Source organism: Bufo gargarizans, chromosome 4, assembly GCF_014858855.1.
Source record: "Bufo gargarizans isolate SCDJY-AF-19 chromosome 4, ASM1485885v1, whole genome shotgun sequence".
In the NCBI taxonomy this organism is placed as follows: Eukaryota; Metazoa; Chordata; class Amphibia; order Anura; family Bufonidae; genus Bufo; species Bufo gargarizans.
The window spans coordinates 471,735,268-471,758,803 of record NC_058083.1 but is presented as its reverse complement, the minus strand read 5'-3'; the positions used below and the strand labels follow the sequence as shown (position 1 = coordinate 471,758,803).

General features: G+C 46.9%; 1 protein-coding gene across 1 annotated transcript in view; it reads left to right on the top strand.

Moving 5' to 3' along the window:
* LOC122935967 (pleckstrin-like) overlaps positions 1–23,536 on the top strand; it is a 65,441-nt gene that overhangs the window by 30,086 nt on the left and 11,819 nt on the right. Inside the window, exons 5-6 of the mRNA XM_044291939.1 lie at positions 3,033–3,217; positions 13,100–13,204. Coding sequence (XP_044147874.1) covers positions 3,033–3,217; positions 13,100–13,204 — 290 coding nt within the window. The remainder of the gene's footprint in view (positions 1–3,032; positions 3,218–13,099; positions 13,205–23,536) is intronic.

Genomic DNA, 23,536 nt, shown 5'->3' with positions numbered 1-23,536 from the left:
AGTCCACCTGCCGGCCACCGTGGATAGGGTCACCAGGGCGATGGGATAGTCCTTTAAGTCTCCATGGATGCACACAATGCCGACTTTTTGGTCAGTATATTTGGCGGGCTGCACCAGGACAGCTCTTACCAAGGACACCAGGCTCCCACTTCTACCTGGCACAGGTGAATATTGGCTATTGTCTTGGGGGTACCGGGGCACACAGCCCTCTGGCATACATTGAGGGGCGGTAGCCAAAGTTAGTGTCCATGGGTGCCCCCCGATGGGGACAGTCGTCCCTTATGTGACCAGGCTCTTGGCACCGCCAACAGACCATTGGAGCTGGGTCTGTAGGGAGTATTTCCCGAGCAGGTTTTGCTGGCACTAGCCGCCTGGTCAAGGGTGGAGATTTCCGGGGGTTTAACTGGCCCCCTCCCACAAGAACCCCCCTGTAGATTTCTGGTGGCCTCATAGCGCTCCACCAGGTCGACCATCTCTAGGGCATTACCGAGAGACTCCTGGCCAATCCAGTGCTGGAGAGGGTACGGCAAAGCCCTCCATGAGGGCTTTCACAACCGCCTCCATTTTGTCAGGGGACACGGGTCGTAACCTTGCCGGCTTGATATAGGACATACACCCATGCCCGGGAAAGAAAACAAAAACTTTTCGACCTTCAGACCAGCCTCACTAGGGACTCTGGTAGACAGGTTAGCGGACGCAGTATAGAGGCAAGGAACCAGGTTGTAAATCAACTTCAGTGTTTTATTCACACTCAGCAAAAACATCACAGTCTTGGTGCTTGTTCACACACAGCAAAACATAACAATGGTCACCTGGAATCCTTGGTGTCAGTTCACACCCGGCTATATGCTCAGCCACAGACAAGTTCACTGGCAGGCTTCCAGGCGGCCTGCACGCCTCTTTGTAGTCCTCAGCACAGAGTACTTCACAGCTTTTCTGTCAGATGGAGGATAATCCACACCACCTAATAATGCTGACTGCTTTTTAGAAGCCGCCCCAAGACCCGTCCTGGAACATGGGGAGTAGCCCCCCACCCGGCACTTTGGCTACTCCCAGTAAGAGCCGTCCCGGATCGGATTTACGGCCATACTAAACAGCTGAAGTGTCAGACTGCAATGCAAATAATGACACTTCAGGAAAAAAAACGGCTCTTACCTCACTGAGGCCGGAAACCTAGGTGACACGTATCGACCATCAATGATGGCCCCTTGTTCCTTCCTACTATATATATATATATTGTAGGAAGGCGCAAGGGTCCATCGTTGACGTAAGGTATGTGTCACCGAGATTCCTGGCATCGGTAAAGTAAGAGCAGGTATTTTCAGGTGTCAGCGGCAGCTAATGCTGATTGACTCTTGGCTATTTTAGTATGGCTGTATAGCTCATCCGGGACAACTCTTACTGGGAGTAGCCAAAGTGATGGGTGGGTGACTACTTCCCACGTTCCAGGCCGGGTCTTGACTGGCCTATAAAAACCCAGCCAGTAGTGTCAGCTGAGGGTGGATTACTCCTCACTGACAGTGGAGCGCTGTCATTTTCTGTGTTGGGACCTGGGAGTTTGGGCCTGTATTAAGGCCTGCTACCTTGTGGATGTGAAAGCAGGTGGATTCTGCTTTTTCCAAGGACTTCTTTACTGCATGGTGTGAACAAACACCAAAATCACAGACCAACAGGCCTGTATACATATATATGATGTTTGCATATGTCTAGGTGCATAAAACAGTGTGCTGCTGCATGTAGTGTTTGCTTGCTTTTGCATATTAGCCTAGGAAGAGTGCACCTGTACATTTGTTTTAGGCTATTTGGGGGTGCTGTTTTTTTTGCAATGACATAATGTATGTTACAAACTCGTAGCACACTAGAGTTAGAAAGGATGGAATGAAATATTGTGACATAGCAACATTGTATCCTGCAATAGTGAAAAGCTTTTCCACCACATCCTTCTGCAAAAAGGTGAGATGCAGTGCGGCTGTGACTCATTCTAGTGTAGGTCGGCCTCGATAACCCATGATATTGTATGTGTGACAATAAGCAGGTTGTCCAACCAATGCTTTGTATACTGCTGATGAGAAGCTGTCAGAAAGGCTACAAATGAAAGATTGTGGGACTGTTTTCTCCCCCATGGTGGAACTCTTGAATGATTAGTAATGCCACAATCTGCCTTTAAAACTTTTATTTTCAACTTGGTACTATATTGTATTTGTTTTACTCCATCTTATAATATTGTGGTTGCTCTATATAAGGGATGCCCAACTTGCAACCCTCCAGCTGTTGCAAAACTACAACTCCCAACATGCCCTGATAGCTGTAGGCTGGAGGGCCGCAGGTTAGACATCCCTGCTCTATATCAAGCTGGCTGTCACATGGTCGCTTCCCTTGGCCTCCTGTTCTGCTTTGGGATCTCAAGAAGAAGGAACAGCACCAGTGCAATCACCATGGGAAAGCAGGTCAATTAGTTCAGGGCCTCCCCCACAAAGCAACCATCTGACCATGTGCAATGGAGAAGTGTGGGGATGCCACAACTAAATAGTAGTGTAGTTTTTTAGTTGTATACTTACTGCATAGAAACCATTCCCTATTACAAAGATGGTCAAATGTGTGATCCAGGAAGATAGCGAGACTGCAGGAATGAACAGAGACGAGGCCCAGTGATATAGTCTCCAAATGAGACTCTACAAGAATTTCCGCTCAGCGGTATACTCAAGTACACTACCAGTCAAATGTTTTAGAACACATCAATATGTGCCCTCTATGCCCCCCGCCCTCTGTTCTGGCGCCTATTTTGCTAGTGAGTATCAGAGATACAAGGAGGAGGAGACCTCAGCTCTCCTTAGTGGGCATCTTCTTCTCCCTGTCTGTGACGTTGTCCAATCTCTGCGACCACTTCACATCCAGGGAGAAGACAAGCTGTTCTCGCAAGATTTGGAAAACCTCAGGAGAACAGCCTGTGTAAGCAGGTACTTACATAGTACACATGTAAGACATTTCTGCATTTTATTTTTATGTGTCTAATATTTTTCATTTCATAACAGGTACTTGTGTAATTGATTGGTTAGAAGCCAGTAAATCAGTCAGAAACCGCCAAGAGGGACTTGTCTTGGCCTCCTCCATGCTCAATGAAGGTCACCTTCAGCCTGCAGGGGATGTGTCAAAAAATGCAGCTGAAAGCTTGGCAGAAACAACATTCCTTGATACTACTGAGGCCTTATATTACTTTGTAAGTAATTACAATTCATATTATCTTAAACCAGTGGTGCCCAACTATTTTTCGTCAGACATGGTATAAATTTCGCAGGCCAGAACCAGGTAGCTTTGCCAGAAAGAAATGCAAACACTGTGAGGGGGCACGTGTGAGCATTACTAGAATACATAATATGTAGGCCTTCAAACCTAGTGGGGTTGGAGGCTGCATTTGGAGCCTCTGTTGCAGATTCTGTCGAAAGATCAGACAAAAAAGCCTTGCATGCAGCACTTTTGGGTCTAGTAAAAAGACAGGATTCAGAACGGAAACTGAACAGATCCATCATAGTCGGTGGAGTCTTTTCAGCTTCTTTCCTGTGGGGGAGCAATGGTCACTAGTGGAGGGACAGGAGGAGGGGGGAGCAGGGTCACTAGTGGAGTGACAGGAGGAGGGTGTCATGGTCTTACCTTCTTGCTGTTCTCCTTCGTTTGACATGTGCGGCGGCCATCTTGGTTTCTGGGTTTCTTGTAGCCTCCCACCCTGCGGCTTCTCCTTCCCACTGGGAGGAGCTGGATGCCTGCTCATATATATAGGAGGTCTGTGGCTTCAGTTCCTTGCTTGGTCCTCCTGTGTTCACATGCTTCTAAGACTGCTGCTGCTTCTGGTTCCTGATCCTGGCTTCGTCTGACTACCCTGCTGGTTCCTGATCCAGGCTTCGTCTGACTACCCTGCTGGTTCCTGATCCAGGCTTCGTCTGACTACCCTTCTGGTTCCTGACCTCTGGCTTCGCAAGACCCTGCTTCGGTTTAGCCATCCGTTTGGACTTTTGCCTTACAGCTTGATTTTCAATAAAGCCTTCTTATTTCCACTTATCTCTTGTTGTACGTCTGGTTCATGGTTCCATGACATTAGGACCAAGCCATGAATTCTGACGGTACAGGGCCATCCTCGCTACCTACGCTGGTTGCCAGACTTGATCAGCAGGATCACCTGTTGGGTCGGTTCGCTGTGGCGTTGCAAACCCTGCTTGAACGCACGGCTCATTTAGCTTCCGTTGCCGATGGGTCGGTTGTCGCTCCTGGGCCCGCTCCTACTGCCGCTCCGGTTGTTGCGCCAGAGTCTACCCCGACACCTGTTGCTGCGCCTGCGGTGTTTCGGGGTATGACCGGTTCTGCCCCCCTTCCACAGCGCTTTGGGGGAGAGCCAACTCAGTGCCGAGGTTTCCTTAACCAGGTGGGCATTTATTTCGAGTTGCTGCCACATGCCTTTCCTACTGAGAGAGCAAAGGTGGGCTTCTTGATCTCGCTGCTCTCGGACAAGGCCTTGGCCTGGGCCAGCCCTTTATGGGAGAACAACAATCCGGTGGTTGCCGAGTTTTCCGGTTTTGTTGCTTCTCTTCGGAAGGTATTCGATGTGCCGGCTCGTGCTGCCTCTGCTGCGAAGCTCCTTATGTCCATCAGACAGGGTTCACGATCCGTAGCTGAATACGCCATTGAGTTTCGTACCCTGGCAGCAGAGGTGGGCTGGAATAATGAGGCTCTGGTCGCTGCTTTCTCTCATGGTCTCTCGGATGCCTTGAAGGATGAGGTTGCAGCTAAGGACCTACCAGTGGAGCTCGAGTCTCTTATTTCTTTCCTGATTTTGATTGACACCAGACTCAGGGAGAGACCTTCCTTTAAGGAGAGCCTGCGGAGGTCTTCTAACAGATTGGCGCCTACGTTTGCTGTCCCACCCGTGCCTCCCTCTCCTCCCACGCCTCCTGGGGATGACTTGTCTGGGGGTGAACCCATGCAGCTGGGGTTTGCTCGCCTGTCCGAGGGGGAGAGGGTACTCCGGAGACGCGAGGGCCGATGCATGTACTGTGGTCTCGGTGGGCATTTTCGGTTGGCATGCCCGAACCGTCCGGGAAACGCTCGCACCTGAGATCCTGTCGGGGGCAGATCTTGGGTGGAGTCTCCTCGTCCCCGGTTTCCCGTGTTGACAAACCACTGATTACTGTTGTCCTCTCCTGGGTCGGGGGCTCGGTGACGACCCAGGCGTTGGTGGACTCTGGTGCTGGTGATTTGTTCATTGATAGTGTGTTCGCTGCCGCCAATTCCATTCCTCTGCAGCCTCGAGGTTCCCCACTGGCTCTTGAGGCGATAGACGGCAGACCCCTTCTGCCGCCACACGTGACTCAGGAGACCCTTCCAGTGGGGATGGCCATTGGTGCCGTTCACAGAGAGTCGGTCTGTCTCCAGGTTATTTCGTCTCCACACTACTCGGTGGTCTTGGGGTACCCCTGGCTCCAGAAGCATAATCCGACTTTCGATTGGAGATCGGCCGAGATCCTCTCGTGGTCACCGCAGTGTGGGGCTAGTTGCATCCATGGGCCTGTCAAGTTGCTGTGTACTTCCTCAGACTCTCTGTTGCCTCCTGAATACGAAGAGTACCGGGATGTATTCGATAAGGTGCGTGCGGTTGCCCTACCTCCGCACCGCCCATACGATTGTGCCATAGAGTTACAATCTGGTGCCGTTCCTCCTCGTGGCAAAGTCTATCCACTGTCGGTAGCGGAGAATGAGGCCATGGAGGAGTACGTGAGGGAGGCGCTTTCACGCGGACACATTCGCAAATCCTCGTCCCCGGCAGGGGCTGGATTTTTCTTTGTGAAAAAGAAGGGCGGTGAGTTGAGGCCTTGCATCGATTACAGGGGTCTCAATCGCATCACGATCAAGAACGCTTACCCGATACCCTTGATTTCCGAGCTGTTCGATCGCCTCAAAGGGGCCACGGTCTTTACCAAACTCGACCTGAGGGCGGCATATAACCTGGTAAGGATCAAGGCGGGCGATGAGTGGAAGACCGCGTTTAACACCAGGACCGGTCATTATGAATCCTTGGTTATGCCCTTTGGGTTGTGCAATGCGCCCGCAGTCTTCCAGGAATTCATCAACGATGTTTTCCGTGACCTGTTGCAGCAGTGTGTGGTGGTCTATTTGGATGACATCTTGGTATATTCTGAATCCATGGAGGCCCACATTCTGGATGTCAGACGAGTGTTGCAACGGTTACGAGAGAACAAGCTGTTCGGTAAGCTTGAGAAATGCGAATTTCACCGATCCCAGGTAACCTTCTTAGGTTACATCATTTCCGCTGAGGGGTTCTCCATGGATCCTGAGAAGGTTTCGGCTGTCTTACAGTGGCCCCAGCCCAATGGTCTTCGTGCCCTGCAGCGCTTTTTGGGCTTCGCCAATTATTATCGGAAGTTCATCAGGGACTTTTCCATGCTAGCCAAGCCTCTCACGGATCTGACCAGGAAGGGCAGTAATCCCCAGGTCTGGCCGCTCGAGGCCATCCGAGCTTTTGAGGCTCTAAAGTCCGCCTTTGTGTCGGCTCCGATTCTGTCGCATCCCAACCCTGGGTTGCCTTTTGTCCTCGAGGTGGACGCGTCTGAGACGGGAGTAGGCGCCCTTCTGTCTCAGCGTAGAACACCAGAGGGTCCTCTGCTTCCTTGTGGGTTTTACTCCCGGAAACTGTCTTCCGCGGAGTGCAACTATCAGATTGGTGACAGGGAGTTATGGGCCATCGTGCAGGCCCTTAAAGAATGGAGGCACTTGCTCGAGGGCTCGGTGGTTCCGGTTCTCATCCTGACGGACCACAAGAATCTGACCTACCTCTCTGAGGCCAAGAGATTGACACCACGTCAGGCCAGATGGGCTCTGTTCTTGTCACGTTTTAATTACATGGTCTCCTACCTACCCGGTTCCAAGAACATCAGAGCGGATGCCTTATCACGGCAGTACTCCGAGCTGTCCGGGTAGGAGTCGATTCCGACTTCGGTCATACCTCCGAATCAGATCCTGGCCGCCATTCGCACCAGCCTGACCTCTCCCCTGGGTGAGCAGATTTTGGCGGCTCAATCTGGTGCTCCCTCTGGGAGACCCAACGGCAGATGTTTTGTGCCTGAGGAGTTGCGCACTCGGTTGTTGCGAACCTACCATAACTCCAAGGCCGCGGGGCATCCTGGAAAGAATCAGCTGTCCTGGGCTGTTTCACGTCTGTTCTGGTGGCCTTCTCTACGTTCCGACATCGCCGCATATGTAGCGGCATGCTCCGTTTGTGCCCAGAGTAAGTCCCCTCGGCACCTTCCGTTGGGCCTTTTGCAACCCATGGCCACCGGGGAGCGTCCATGGTCACACCTGGGGATGGATTTCATTGTGGACCTCCCTGCATCCCGAGGCCATACGGTCATTCTCATGATTGTGGATCGGTTTTCCAAAGTGTGCCACTGTGTTCCTCTCAAGAAGTTACCCTCTGCACAAGAGTTGGCCTCGATTTTTGCCAGGGAGGTCTTCCGGTTGCACGGTTTGCCCAAGGAGATTGTGTCGGATCAGGGGAGTCAGTTTGTGTCCAGGTTCTGGCGCGCCTTTTGCTCCCAGTTGGGGATTCATCTCTCTTTCTCCTCGGCCTACCACCCTCAGTCCAATGGGGCCGCAGAACGATCCAATCAGGCCTTGGAGCAATTCCTTCGTTGCTATGTCTCCGATCACCAAGACAATTGGGTTGACCTCCTGCCTTGGGCTGAGTTTGCCAGGAACACGGCGGTGAACTCTTCCTCTGGGACGTCTCCCTTCATGGCCAATTATGGGTTCCAACCTGCCGTGTTACCGGAGGTATTCTCTCCCCAGGATATTCCGGCTGTGGAGGATCACCTTTCCGTCCTACGTGCTTCTTGGGTACAGATCCAGAGGTCCCTTGAGGTCTCTGCGCAGCGCCAGAGACTCCAGGCTGATCGCAGACGAGCGCCCGCTCCTTCCTACCAGGTCGGAGACCGCGTATGGTTGTCCACCCGCAACCTCAACCTTCGAGTGCCCACTCCCAAGCTGGCGCCTCGCTTTGTTGGTCCCTTCCGAGTGCTTCGCAGGGTAAACCCGGTAGCCTATGCCCTTGCGCTTCCTCCTGGCATGCGGATCTCCAACGTGTTTCATGTCTCCCTGTTGAAGCCACTGGTGTGTAATCGTTTCACTTCCTCGGTTCCTCGGCCTCGTCCGGTCCAAGTGGGCAATCGTGAGGAGTATGAGGTGAGCAATATCCTGGACTCACGCCTGGTCCGCGGTCGGGTGCAGTTTTTGGTCCATTGGCGTGGTTATGGTCCAGAGGAGCGTTCCTGGGTTCCCTCCGCAGATGTTCATGCTCCTGCCTTGCTCCGAGCCTTCCACGCACGCTTCCCTCAGAAACCGTTCTTTACTCCGCGGATGAGGGGCCCTTGAGGGGGAGGTACTGTCATGGTCTTACCTTCTTGCTGTTCTCCTTCGTTTGACATGTGCGGCGGCCATCTTGGTTTCTGGGTTTCTTGTAGCCTCCCACCCTGCGGCTTCTCCTTCCCACTGGGAGGAGCTGGATGCCTGCTCATATATATAGGAGGTCTGTGGCTTCAGTTCCTTGCTTGGTCCTCCTGTGTTCACATGCTTCTAAGACTGCTGCTGCTTCTGGTTCCTGATCCTGGCTTCGTCTGACTACCCTGCTGGTTCCTGATCCAGGCTTCGTCTGACTACCCTGCTGGTTCCTGATCCAGGATTTCCACTTATCTCTTGTTGTACGTCTGGTTCATGGTTCCATGACAGAGGGGGGAGCAGGGTCACCAGGAACCAGTCACAGGAGTCCACGGCTCCTTACCTCTCCAGCGGCCCTTTCATGTTTCCCAAGCACGCCCCGCTCTCCTTACAAAAGCCACCCCTGGAGCCGGTCCCTCCTCCTCCCAGCTCCTGCCAGCTTCCCCTGCTGCAGGACCTGTATCGCTCCGGCGTGCTCCTATACCAACCTTGCTGTAAGGAGCTTTGCTATTGGTTATTTCAGGCACAGGCAGCATCGCTGCGCTGCCTGTGCCGTTCACAGCGCTGATGAATGTGGGGGAAAAGTCTAAGGCATATTAGTACACCATAGACTTTTTCCAGGGAGTCGCACGGGCCGCATTACACAGCTTCACGGGCCGGATTTGTCCCGCGGGCCGTAGGTAGGGCATCACTGTCGTAAACTATAACAGAAGGATGAAACAATGTGGAGTTCTAAGAAATTTTTTCTATTTTTATTTTCATGAAGAATACAAGTTTTACTAAACTTACAAAAACATACATGTCAAGAGAACTGACAGATCCTCTGTATAAAGGGATTTGTCACAGTATTGTAAATCACCTCTTATTTTTAATGAAGCTGGCTTAATGATCACTGCAGGTCCAGCTGTCTGGGGAAATGTGGGTCATTGCAGGAAAAATGTAGTATTGGTATTTATTTTTATTTTTTAAGAAACCCCTTTAACCCAGATTACCCCTACTCCCATTAAGTCCACCTGCACACGTTGCGAAATACATTCAGTTTTTCTGCACGGATTCCTGTGCAGAAAAAACACAGCGTATTACAATACCAGCAAAGTGTATGAGATTACACTAATCTTATATACACTTTTCAGATTTTTTCCATACAGAAATTGACCTGCATTGCTCATTTCAAAATCTCCAGCATGTCAATTATGTTTGCAGTTTTAGCTGTGGATTTTACTCTTTTCAAGGGAAGGGTGAGATTTGCGACAAAACCACACCTAATTCGCACCAAAAAACGCTGTTAGACATTGTGGATTTTGGTGCGGATATGCTGCATAAATGCAGTGGATTTGTGATGTGAATTCACCCGCATTCATGTGCAGGTAGCCTAAATGTAGTATAAGGCCTGATGCACACTGTATGCATTTTGCCGTCTGCAAAACACCTCCATGTTGCATCTGTCTTTATTTTGGGCAGACCCTATGATGTCATTGGTCCATGGTCAACATTTTGTGGTTCTATCCTTTTGCGGAACAGACACACGGATATGGAGAGCACACAGATGACATCCGTGTGTGGTCCGTTTTCCGCAGATACAATATACAGTCATGTTCATGAGTCCCAACTCTAACTGTCTTGAGTAATGGTACTCATAGGCCCCTTTCACACGGGGGAGTATTCCACGCGGGTGCAATGCGTGATGTGAACGCATTGCACTCGCACTGAATCTGGACCCATTCATTTCTATGGAGCTGTGCACACGAGCGGTGATTTTCACGCATCACTTATGCGTTGCGTGAAAATCGCAGCATGCTCTAAATTGTGCGTTGCGGTGCGATAATCCACGCAATGCAGGCATCATAGAAGTAAATGGGGTTGCGTGAAAATCGCAAGCATCCGCAAGCAAGTGCTGATGCGGTGCGATTTTCACGCACGGTTGCTAGGAGACGATCGGGATGGAGAACCGATCATTATTATTTTCCCTTATAACATGGTATAAGGGGAAATAATAGCATTCTGAATACAGAATGCATAGTAAAATAGCGCTGGAGAGGTTAAAAAAAAAGAAAACATTATTTAACTCACCTTAATCCACTTGCTCGCGTAGCCGGCATCTCTCCTGTCTCTTTCTTTGCTGATTGTAGTCAAGGACCTGTGATGACGTCACTCCGGCCATCACATGATCCATCACATGATCCATCACATGATCCATCACCATGGTAAAAGATCATGTGACGGACCATGTGATGACCGGAGTGACGTCACCACAGGTCCTTGACTACAATCAGCAAAGAAAGAGACAGGAGAGATGCCGGCTACGCGAGCAAGTGGATAAGGTGAGTTAAATATTTTTTTATTTTTTTTAACCCCTCCAGCGCTATTTTACTATCCATTCTGTATTCAGAATGCTATTATTTTCCCTTATAACCATGTTATAAGGGAAAATAATACAATCTACAGGTCACCGATCCCAAGCCCGAACTTCTGTGAAGAAGTTCGGGTTTGTGTACCAAACAGGCGCGATTTTTCTCACGCGCTTGCAAAACGCATGACAGTTTTGCACTCGCGCTGAAAAATTGTGCATGTTCCAGCAACACACCCGCACGTTTTCCCACAACGCCCGTCTGAAAGAGGCCATAGGATGCAGCAACACAGTAGCTAGTGGGTGCAGCCGTCTCCAAGTTCTCCAACAGTAAATTATAATGGGGAGAGAAGTCAGAAAACACATTTTATTCCCCCATGTTTACTGAATGCACAGCTGCTCCATTTCAGTGGTTGACATCTTTCCCTGTGTAGTATAAATGTGTATACATCGCTAATTACTGATAAGGCAAAAATGTGCGCCTTTATTTTTAAGTTAACTAAGCCAACAAATGTGATATAAAGTTAGACAGTCTAAAGATGAGCCAGATTTATCCCCCAGCATCAGCCAATGTGATAAATCTGGCACAGTTTGAGACTGCCTAGTCTAAGTTAACACTGGCAATAAATCTACACCAATATTTAAAGGGGTTATGCATGTTTGGGCAGAAGGTTTGGCAAACACTCCTCCTGGGCAGGCCTGTTAAGAGAAGCATACTAACCTTACCTTTCCTGACGCTGGCTCCCGGCTCCTTCCCTCTCTGGCCTCTGCTGCTCCACTTGGTCCCTGGTTGTCCCTGTGGTGACATGCTCCCCTTGTGTCATGTGACCATGTATCAACTGCCAGAGATCGGCTGCAGCAGCGTCAAACCAGAAGTTTACATCCAGGGACCTGAGTGGAGGCCAGAGAGAAGGAGCTGGGAGTCAACATCAGAAAGCAGGTATTTTTCCCTTTGCAGGTCTGCTAAACACACACACTCATACAACAGTGCACAACCCCTTTTATTTATATGCAATACATGCATAAACGTAAGACCATAAGTAACTGTGGGGTACACAGAGTACATCCCAATGTTCTTCATTTCACCACAAAAAAGGCATCCAAATATAACTGTTAACTATGAACAACATACAGTTGCAAGAAAAAGTTTGTGAACCCTTTGAAATTATATGGATTTCTGCACAAATTGGTCATAAAATGTGATCTGATCTTCATCTAAGTCACAACAATAGACAATCACAGTCTGCTTAAACTAATAACACACAAAGAATTAAATGTTACCATGTTTTTATTGAACACACCATGTAAACATTCACAGTGCAGGTGGAAAAAGTATGTGAACCCTTGGATTTAATTACTGGTTGAACCTCCTTTGGCAGCAATAACAGCACCCAAACGTTTCCTGTAGTTGCAGATCAGACGTGCACAACGGTCAGGAGCAATTCTTGACCATTTCTCTTTACAGAACTGTTTCAGTTCAGCAATATTCTTGGGATGTTAGCATATGCCAGAGACTTTTGACTCTAGGATTCTTCTTCACCTCATTGAGCAGTCTGCGCTGTGCTCTTGCAGTCATCTTTACAGGACGGCCACTCCTAGGGAGAGTAGCAGCAGTGCTGAACTTTCTCCATTTATAGACAATTTGTCCTACCGTGGACTGATGAACAGCAAGGATTTTGGAGATACTTTTATAACCCTTTCCAGCTTGATGCAAGTCAACAATTCTTAATCTTAGGACTTCTGAGAGCTCTTTTGTGTGAGGCGTCATTCACATCAGGCAATGCTTCTTGTGAAAAGCAAACCCAGAACAGGTGTGTGTTTTTTATAGGGCAGGGCAGCTGTAACCAACACCTCCAATCTCATCTCATTGATTGGACTCCAGTTGGCTGACACCTCACTCCAATTAGCTCTTGGAGATGTCATTAGTCTAGGGGTTCACATACTTTTTCCACCTGCACTGTGAATGTTTACAAGGTGCGTTCAATAAAAACATGGTAACATTTAATTCTTTGTGTGTTATTAGGTTAAGCAGACTGTGATTGTCTATTGTTGTGACTTAGATGAAGAGCAGATCACATTTTATGACCAATTTGTGCATAAATCTATATCATTCCAAAGGGTACACATACTTTTTCTTGCAACTGTATATGTCAATCATTGCTAAGATGTCATTCAGTCTGACATTTTTCACAGTATAAAACTGAAACCTGACTCATTAGAATGTTCTCAGTATCTTCTGTGGTTTCCTCTGTGTAGCCAGATAGTGGATTTTTCTGTGAAGACAACTCTAGCGATGATGATGCAATTGTCAAAGAGGAATTCCGAGGAATAATAGTGAAGCAAGGATGTTTACTGAAGCAGGTCAGTATGTACACAATAATACTTAAGTATATGAAGCACATGATAACCCTGTTTGTTCCAACCCCCACCTCATCTCTGCCTACTGCTTGTGATAGGTTTCTCCCTGTCAGCAGGGAAGAGCAGTGTGAGGATGCTTGTCATAACAATACACTGTAGATTCTGCACACAGCACACATAGATAATATAGGCACTTAGACAGTTAATGTGAGTCAGGGGAAGGTTATAGCTCTGCAGCTAATCACTGTTGGGACTCACCTATGATCACTGCTCTCCTGTTCCCTTACATAAGACACAAATGATATTTTTAACAGCATTGTATGTAAGAGGTCACATACAGTGGAACAAAGAAAATGGGGAGAACAGGGTTGAGAGCTACGAGGGGAGATTTGTAGTTCACAGGAAGTCACACAGGATTGACTGACAAGCAGATTAACACAGAAAAGCAAGGTCTGGTAGACAGACTGGGGATAACATGACTTGGTGACAATATATGGATTCAACTGAGCTGAAATAAGACAAATTGCATTCCTAGAATTCAGCCGGTGGAAAAAAAATAATCATTGGAGTGCAGTTTGAGGAAAATCTTCATGACTCCAACAGTCCTTTTAAAAGGGTTTTTCCGGGATTTTTTTTACTGATGATAGGTCATCAGTATCTGATTGGTGGGAATCCAACACCTAAGACCCCTGCTGATCAGCTGTTTGAGTAGGCACTGGGGGTTGCAGTAGCACTGCTTCCTTCAATCAGTTCACCAAGCACAACGCCGTAAATTGTGTAGTGGCTGTGCTTGGTATCAGTTAAAAAGTCCTGGAAAACTCTTAAAGTAAACTAAAAAGGGTTTGCTGAATTTAACATGACTGCTCTTAACTTCAATCCCATCAAATTCCAGTGAGTTGACTTGAAATGTACAGTATATAGCATTCCAGGCTTCAGCTTGAAACATCAGTGCCCCTACCTCAATAATGTTTTTGAGTTTATGGATAAAAATCCTCAGTAATGCTCTAAAATCCCTAAAGAGTGACCAAATAGTAAAGTCCATGAATTTGGAATAAGATAAATGTGAATTTGATGTTCAAGTGTCCAGATTATTTTGGTCATGTAGTGTATGTAAAATAATCATTAGTGTTGATCGAGCATGCTCGGCAGAACACCACGTGTGCTCGAGCGCGATGCTAGAGTCCGTGTATTTAAATGTAATTTAGCATCTATTTCTGAAAAGTTTCTGCTGGGATTTGAACTACCAATCCCTTGTACATTAGAGGCAAGGACCTTATCCACTCAGCTATAAAGCTGAATGCTAAACTGTGTCAGAAAAACCTCATAGTAGTTTCTGATGTAGTGACAATTCCTATTCAGAAGAAGACTTATTTTATATTTCTGTGCAGGTTAACTTACAGCTGTATAGTGTAAGTGGTTAACATCCTTGACTCTACTGTACAATGTTGGGAGTTCGAATCCTGTCAGAAACATTTATATATATTCTATATACACGTTTTTAGCCATAATATATTTACATATATTATTATACATTTAAATTATAATGTATGTAAATATATTATGGATTAAAATATCAGTAGTTTTTTTTCCAAATATAATGCATTCATATATATCAGAAGTATTTTGTGCCATACATTTTTTACAATTACTAAAAAAATATAATATATAAATTTAATCTCTATTTCTGAAATGTTTACGCCAGGATTTGAACTCCCAGCCTAAATTAGAGGCAAGGATGTTAACCACTACACAATACACCTATGAGGTTTTTCTGACAGTTTAGCATTCAGCTTTATAGCTTAGTGGATAAGGTCCTTGCCTCTAATGTACCAAGTTGGAAGTTTGAATCCTGGCAGAAACATTTCAGAAATAGAGATTCAATTTAAATATTTTTTTTGTAAACCAAACGTTTGGACACACCTTCTCATTCAAAGAGTTTTCTTTATTTTCATGACTATGAAAATTGTAGATTCACACTGAAGGCATCAAAACTATGAATTAACACATGTGGAATTATATACATAACAAAAAAGTGTGAAACAACTGAAAATATGTCATATTCTAGGTTCTTCAAAGTAGCCACGTTTTGCTTTGATTACTGCTTTGCACACTCTTGGCATTCTCCTGATGAGCTTCAAGAGGTAGTCACCTGAAATGGTCTTCCAACAGTCTTGAAGGAGTTCCCAGAGATGCTTAGCACTTGTTGGCCCTGTAGCCTTCACTCTGCGGTCCAGCTCACCCCAAACCATCTTGATTGGGTTCAGGTCCTGTGACTGTGGAGGCCAGGTCATCTGGCGCAGCACCCCATCACTCTCCTTCATGGTCAAATAGCCCTTACACAGCCTGGAGGTGTGTTGGGGTCATTGTGCTGTTAAAAATAAATGATGGTCCAACTAAACGCAAACCGGATGGAATAGCATGCTGTGGTAGCCATGCTGGTTCAGTATGCCTTCAATTTTGAATAAATCCCCAACAGTGTCACCAGCAAAGCACCCCCACACCATCACACCTCCTCCTCCATGCTTCACGGTGGGAACCAGGCATGTAGAGTCCATCTGTTCACCTTTTCTGCGTCGCACAAAGACAGGGTGGTTGGAACCAAAGATCTCAAATTTGGACTCATCAGACCAAAGCACAGATTTCCACTGGTCTAATGTCCATTCCTTGTGTTTTTTAGCCCAAACAAGTCTCTTCTGCTTGTTGCCTGTCCTTAGCAGTGGTTTCCTAGCAGATATTCTACCATGAAGGCTTGATTCACACAGTCTCCTCTTAACAGTTGTTCTAGAGATGTGTCTGCTGCTAGAACTCTGGGTGGCATTGACCTGGTCTCTAATCTGAGCTGCTGTTAACCTGCGATTTCTGAGGCTGGTGACTCGGATGAACTTATCCTCCGCAGCAGAGGTGACTCTTGGTCTTCCTTTCCTGGGGCGGTCCGCATGTGAGCCAGTTTCTTTGTAGCGCTTGATGGTTTTTGTGACTGCACTTGGGGACACTTTCAAAGTTTTCCCAATTTTTTCGGACTGAGTGACCTTCATTTCTTAAAGTAATGATGGTCACTCGTTTTTCTTTACTTAGCTGCTTTTTTCTTGCCATAATACAAATTCTAACAGTCTATTCAGTAGGACTATCAGCTGTGTATCCACCTGACTTCTCCACAACGCAACTGATAGTCCCAACCCCATTTATAAGGCAAGAAATCCCACTTATTAAACCTGACAGGGCACACCTGTGAAGTGAAGACCATTTCAGGTGACTACCTCTTGAAGCTCATCAAGAGAATGCCAAGAGTGTGCAAAGCAGTAATCAAAGCAAAAGGTGCTACTTTGGAGAACCTAGAATATGACATATTTTCAGTTGTTTCACACTTTTTTGTTATGTATATAATTCCACATGTGTTAATTCATAGTTTTGATGCCTTCAGTGTGAATCTACAACTTTCATAGTCATGAAACTAAAGAAAACTCTTTGAATGAGAAGGTGTGTCCAAACTTTTGGTCTGTACTGTATATATATATATAAAAACTATATATAGAGAGATAGATAAAATCATACTTCTGATATATATGAATGCATAATATGTGGGAAACTACTACTGATGTTTTTAGCCATAATATATTTGCATGTAGTATAAGATATATATTCTAAATATGTAAATGTAAATATATTATAGCTAAAATTCATTGTTGATCAAGCACCAAGGTGCTCGTTGGCTCAAATACAACACTTCGCAACACTCAGGTGTTCTACCAAGCACCCAAGCATTATGGAAGTCAATGGGTGAACCGCAGGCACCCCCTGCTCTGAAGAGGGGAGGGTGTCTGGACTCTAGTTCAGCTTAGGAGTCCCTGCTCTGACTCCATATATAGCTATATCCATTTATGGAGTCAGTGCCTGGGGACACCCCTGTGTATTGAAACTAATTTCTGAAAAGATTCTGCCTGGATTTGAACTCCCTACCGTGTACATTAGAGGCAAGGATGTTAACCACTACACTATACATTTACTTATTAACCAGCACAGAAATATAAAATAAGTCTTCTGCTGAATAGGAATTGTCACTACAACAGAAACTACTATGAGTGGATAAGGTCCTTGCTTCTAATGTGCAATGTTGGGAGTTCAAATCCTGGCAGAAACTTTTCAGAAATTAGATTTAAATACACTGGGGTGTCCCCAAGCACGGACTCCATATATGGATATAGCTATATATGGAGTCAGAGCAAGGACTCCTTAGCCGAACTAGAGTCGCGACACCCTCCCTTCTTCAGTGCAGGGGTGCCCGGGGTTCTCCCATTGTGTTCGGTAGAACACCCGAGCATTGCTTAGTGTTCTATTCGAGCACCCGAGCACTTTGGTGCTTGATCAACACTAATAATCATACTCACATAAGTAACATAATTGCTTGTTTCATCTACCCGCACAATGTGAACTATGGTGACTTATCTTGATGATTAAGCTCTGAAGAGTTTTGGGTAGAGCTGCGGTTAACTTCTATGACATTTTGAAGGACTGTGGACTGTTTGCCCATATTTTTTATCTGTTTAGCTCCCTATTTTATTGGAGTTGCAAGTTTTTCTAGATTTTGAGACACTTGTCTGATAGGAAGACTCCCCTTTCTCAGAAATCTCTAGACAGTCCTAAGGGTTGGAAGGTCCTAAAGGGGTTTCCCAGAATCTCATTTACATGCACAAATAGATGTGTGTTTAATTCGAGGAACTGGCACATGATTTGTTCATTCCAAGAACTTTACAATGGACCAGGCAATATTGATTACATGTGTTGGAAAGGTGATTTATACATCAATACAGGAAAGGACTCTTTACAGTTAAGGCCCCTTTAGACTGCCTGATGTTTGGGCAGATAATCGCTAACAATTGTTTGTACAAATGCTCGTTAGCAATAATCTGCCGCTGTAAAGGTAGCGCTGATTTCCTGATGAACAAGAGAAACACACGTTCATTGGATAATAGGCTCGTTAGTGCGGACACCTAAAGCATTGTTTGCCGGCAGCAGATTATGCTGTGTAATTATGCTCTGCTGCTGGCAAACAATGATTCTGTATGGGGACAAACGATGATCGCAACTCCCCCTATACTGTGGAGGAGCATGGTAATGCAGCGGTCTCCACTGATGAGCAGAAAGAGTTCCTTCCCGACAATAATCTGCTCAGTTGAGTAATGTACAGGGTTCTTTAGAGTAGCCCAACTATGGAATGCCCTACCCCAAGAGATACTTTGTCAGCATTTTAAAAAGGACTTGAGGCTCTACTAGCAAACGGCATTGAGTGCTATAATTAAACAATTAATTTTGTATAATTGGTCTAGAAAAGGTTGAATGTGATGGACCTGGGTGTTTTTTAAATCTGTTAATGACCTATTTTTAGTAAAGGTCATCTAAAGCAGAACAGTGGAGGTCCTGAATGTTCATTCTTGATCAAACATACATACATACATACATTTGTAGAGGGGGTTAAGAAGGGTGAACAACAAGTAATTGCTAGATTACCGCAGAAGAAGAATATATAGCACCCGATGACGCATATTCGGCTCATTCTTAGTCAGGTAGAGCTGTACTGAGGAAGGGACAGACAGTGTAGAGAGTGATTTAAGAATATTATTACCACCAAATCTTTTCAGAGATCCAAAAGTTATTTTAAGGACTATTGTGTGTGACAGCAGCAATCTATATTTTTAGCGCAACCTGCGCTAAATAGCTAAAACTTTACAGACCCAAAAGTCCTTCTAAGGACTATTGTGTGTGGCAACAATATAAATTTTTTGCGCATCCTGCGCTAAATAGCGTACAATAGTTAGGCCGCTGCAGACAGCGACATAAGCTGCGCCACATCTCCGGTGTAAAGTGTGCGCATCCCAAAAATATCTGACATCCAGTGTACTTTTTCCGTAGACGGTGTCTGCTGAGGACAGTGACATTAGCTGCTGCACATCTCCTGTGTAAAGTGTGCACATACCAAAATTATCTGTTACATAATGTGCACTTTTTCAATAGATGGTGTCCGCTGCGGACAGTGACATTAGCTGTGCCACATCTGCAGTGTAAAGTGTGCGTTTCTAAAATGTATCTGTGACATACAGTGTACTTTTTCCGTAGACTGTGTCCTCTGTGAACAGTGACATTAGCTGCACCACATCTCCTGTGTAAAGTGTGCGCATACCAAAATTATCTGTGACATACAGTGTACTTTTTCAATTGACGGTGTCCGCTTCTGACAGTGACATTACCAGCGCCACATCTGCAGTGTAACGTGTGCACTTCAAAAATTTATCTGTGACATACAGTGTACTTTTTTGCGTAGACGCTGCGTACAGTGACATTACCGGTGGTACCTCTCCTGTATAAATTTTCCTCATCCCAAATACCTGTGACATTCCCTGTAATTTTTCATTAGCTGCTGGTGACATTATCTGCGGGATATCTCCTGTGTTACGTTTCCACATCCCAAATACCTTTTTAAATTTGTTTACGCATACACTTCCAAATCCTACACTACTGTACATGTGACAGACTTACAATCATATATAACATTTAATATGAAGAAGGCGAGCAGTAAGGGACGGGGCAGTGGCCGTGATGCTGATGGTGCAAGCAGAGGCCGTGGCCATGGGCGCGGTTAAACTGTGCCTGCTGCCAGAGCACAAGAAAAACCAATCATTCACAATACCTAGCTTCATGTCACAGTTTGCAGGGCAGCACAGGACACCACTCTTGAAGTCAGACCAGTGCAACCAGGTGGTCGGTTGGATTGCAGCAGATAATGCTTCCAGTCGGTTAAGCACCACACTCTCTTCCACCAAGTCCAGTCTCAATAGCCAAGAGTCTGCTCAACCCAATCCTCACCCTGATCCACCTTCCTCCGACCATGGAGAGTCTGGGCAAACAAGTGATCCCACATTCGTATATTCCGAGGAGCTCTTTTCAGCGCCCTTCCTTGATTTGGCACGCCTGAAGAGGGACAGATCTTGTGCCCTGATTCCCAAACTCTAGCTTCCACAATCACAAGAAGATGGCAGTGGGGAACGGCAATTACTGTTTAATATGTTGGATGATGATGAGACACAGTTGCCAATAACTCAAAGGCAATTACTGTCTCAAGAGGTTGATGAAGCGGATGAGACACAGTTGTCAATCACTGAGGTAGTGGTTAGGTCAACAAGTCAGGAGGATGAGCAGAGTGAGGAAGTGGAAGAGGAGGTGGTGGACGATGAAGTCAGTGATCCAACCTGGGAAGGTGGAGAGCCGAGCGAGGACAGTAGTACAGCGGGGGAGGGACCTGCTGCACCCTAACAGGCTGGAAGAGGCAGTGGGTGGCAAAAGGGAGAAGGCAGGCCACACCAAACAGGCCTGCAACTTTTTCCCAGAGCACCCCCTTGCGGAAATCTCCCTTGCCAAGAGGTAGGTGTTCCGCAGTCTGGCGCTTTTTTGAGGAAAGTACGGACAACAAAATAATTGTAATTTGCAACCTGTGCCATACAAAAATGAGCAGGGGCATGAACACTATCAATTTCACCACCACCAGCATGATCCGCCACATGGCATCAAAGCACCGAAATAGTCGGGCCAAACGCCTGGGTCCACAATCTGTGTCTGCGGGTCACACCACTGCCTACTTTTCTCCTGTGTTACGTGCTGGCCAATATCCTTCGCAAGCACCATCAGCGACCACATCCACTTCCGTGTCACAGCGCAGCGTACAAATGTCCTTACCCCAGGCATTTGAACGCAAGCGCAAATACCTAGCCACCCACCCACAGGCCATAGCACTAAATGCACAGCTTTCCAAATTACTGGCACTGTAAATATTGCCATTTAGGCTTGTGGACACTGAGGCCTTCCGCAGCCTCATGTCGGCAGCTGTCCCGCGTTACGCAGTCCCCAGCTGCCACTATTTTTTAAGGTGTGCTGTGCCCGCCTTACATCAACACGTGTCCTTTAACATTACACGTGCCCTGACCAACGCAGTTACTGGGAAGGTCCACTTAACCATGGACACATGGACAAGTGCATTCGGCCAGGGACGCTACATTTCCCTGACGGCACACTGGGTGAATATTGTGTAGGCCAGGAGTGAGTCGTACCCTGGGATGGCACAGGTGCTACTGACGCCAAGGATTGCGGGCCCTACGTCAATCAGGGTTTCCGCCAGCACCTACATTAGTGGCTCCAACCCCCACTTCTTCTCCTCCACCTCCTCCTCCGAATTATCCGTGTGTAACAGGCCGTGCAGAAGCTGATATGCCTATGGGACAAACAGCACACCGCCGCAGAGCTGTGGCAGGGGATAAGAGACCAGACTGAGCTGTGGCTCTCGCCACTCAACCTAGACCCAGGCATGATTGTGTCTGATAATGGCCGTAACTTGGTGGTGGCTTTGAAGTTCGGCGAGCTCAGAGACATCCCATGCCTAACCCATATCTTAAACTTAGTGGTTCAGCGGTTTCTCAAAATCTACCCTAATTTGCCTGAGCTACTGGTGAAGGTGCTTTGCGTGTGTGCACATTTCCGCAAGTCATCGACAGCTTCAGCCGGTCTGTCAACGCTGGAGCAGCGCTTCAAATTGCTAGCTCACCGGCTGTTGTGCGACGTGAGCACGTGCTGGAACTCGACGTTCCACATATTGGCCAGGCTTTGTGAGCAGCAGTGGAATACCAGCTGCAACATGGTTCTCGCCTTTCCAGTCAGCTTCCACTCTTTACAAGCGAGGAGTGGGCATGGATGTCTGACCTCTGTGAGATTTTAAGAAACTTTGAGGAATCAACACAGATGGTGAGCGGCGATAACTCTATTATCAGCGTAACCATCCCACTTCTGTGTTTACTCAAACGCTCGCTACTCACAATTAAGGACGACGCTTTGCATGTGGAAGAGGTGGAAATGGGGGAAGACATTACACAGGGTGATAGCCAAACCAAACTCAATTTGTCTTCTCAGCGGGAATTGGACGATGAAGAGGAGGAGGAACAGGAGACGGTTGCCTCTGCTACAGAGGGTAGAACCCATGGAAGGTTGATTCCATCTGTTCAGCGTGGGTGGGCAGAAGAGGAGGAAGAGGATGAGGAGATTGAGAGTCATCCTCCTGACTACGACAGCGAAGTCTTGCCTGTTGGGACTCTGGCACACATGGCTGACTTCGTGTTAGGCTGCCTTTCCCGCGACCCGTGAGTTATACGCATTTTAGACAAAATGGATTACTGGTTGTTCACCCTTCTCGACCCCCTCTACAAAGATAACTTCTCATCTCTCATTCCTCTGGTGGAGAGGACGAGCAAAAGAAGATCCTTGTTGAAAAATCTGACAACGCTGGCGGCAGAGTCCGTAGTTCCTTGGCCAACCGAGGAGGGGAGACAAGGGGAACACACAGCAGTTCCAACAGAGGCAGGGCAACACTCTCCAAAGCCTGGGACAGTTTTATGACACCCAGCCAGCATCCTCACCCTGAAGCGCGGCCTAGTGTCACAAGGAGGGAAATTTTTTTTGAAGATGGTGAAGGAGTATATACAAGACCGTGTCAGCGTCCTCAATGATCCCTCAGTGCCTTACAACTATTAGGTGTCCAAGCTAGACACGTGGCACGAACTGGCACTCTACGCCTTGGAGGTGCTGGCCTGCCCTGTCGCCAGAGTTTTGTCTGAGCGGGTATTTAGTGCTGCTGGTGGCATTATAACAGATAAGCGTATACTCCTGTCAACTGAAAATGCTGACAGGTTGACTCTTATAAAAATGAACAAGGCCTGGATTGACCATGACTTCTCGACTCCACCACTGATGAACATAAAGGCAGATTAAATGTGTTGTTTATAATGTACTCAATACACTGTATTCCCATGCACCCCTTCCACCACAAACAAGGGTATATGGTTAAATCTTCCTTTTCTCATCCTCCTTCTCCTCTTCCATCATATCAACACATGCTTATTCGTCACATATAATGCCCTCGAAAAATATGCCTTTCGCATATAATGTTTTACAGCGTCAGCTCACCAGCAGGCCCTGACCTACAATGTTTTACAGGGTCAGCTAACCAGCAGGCCCTCGCATATCATTTTTTACAGGCTAAGCTCACCAGCAGGCCCTCGCATATAACGTTTTAGAGGGTCAGCTCACCAGCAGGCCCTCGCATATAACTTTTTAGAGGGTCAGCTCACCAGCAGGTCCTCACCTACAACCTTTTAGAGGGTCAGCTCACCAGCAGGCCCTTGCATATAATGTTTTATTGGGTCAGCTCACCAGCAGGCCCTCGCATATAATGTTTTATTGGGTCAGCTCACCAGCAGGCCCTCGCATATAATGTTTTACAGGGTCAGCTCACCAGCAGGC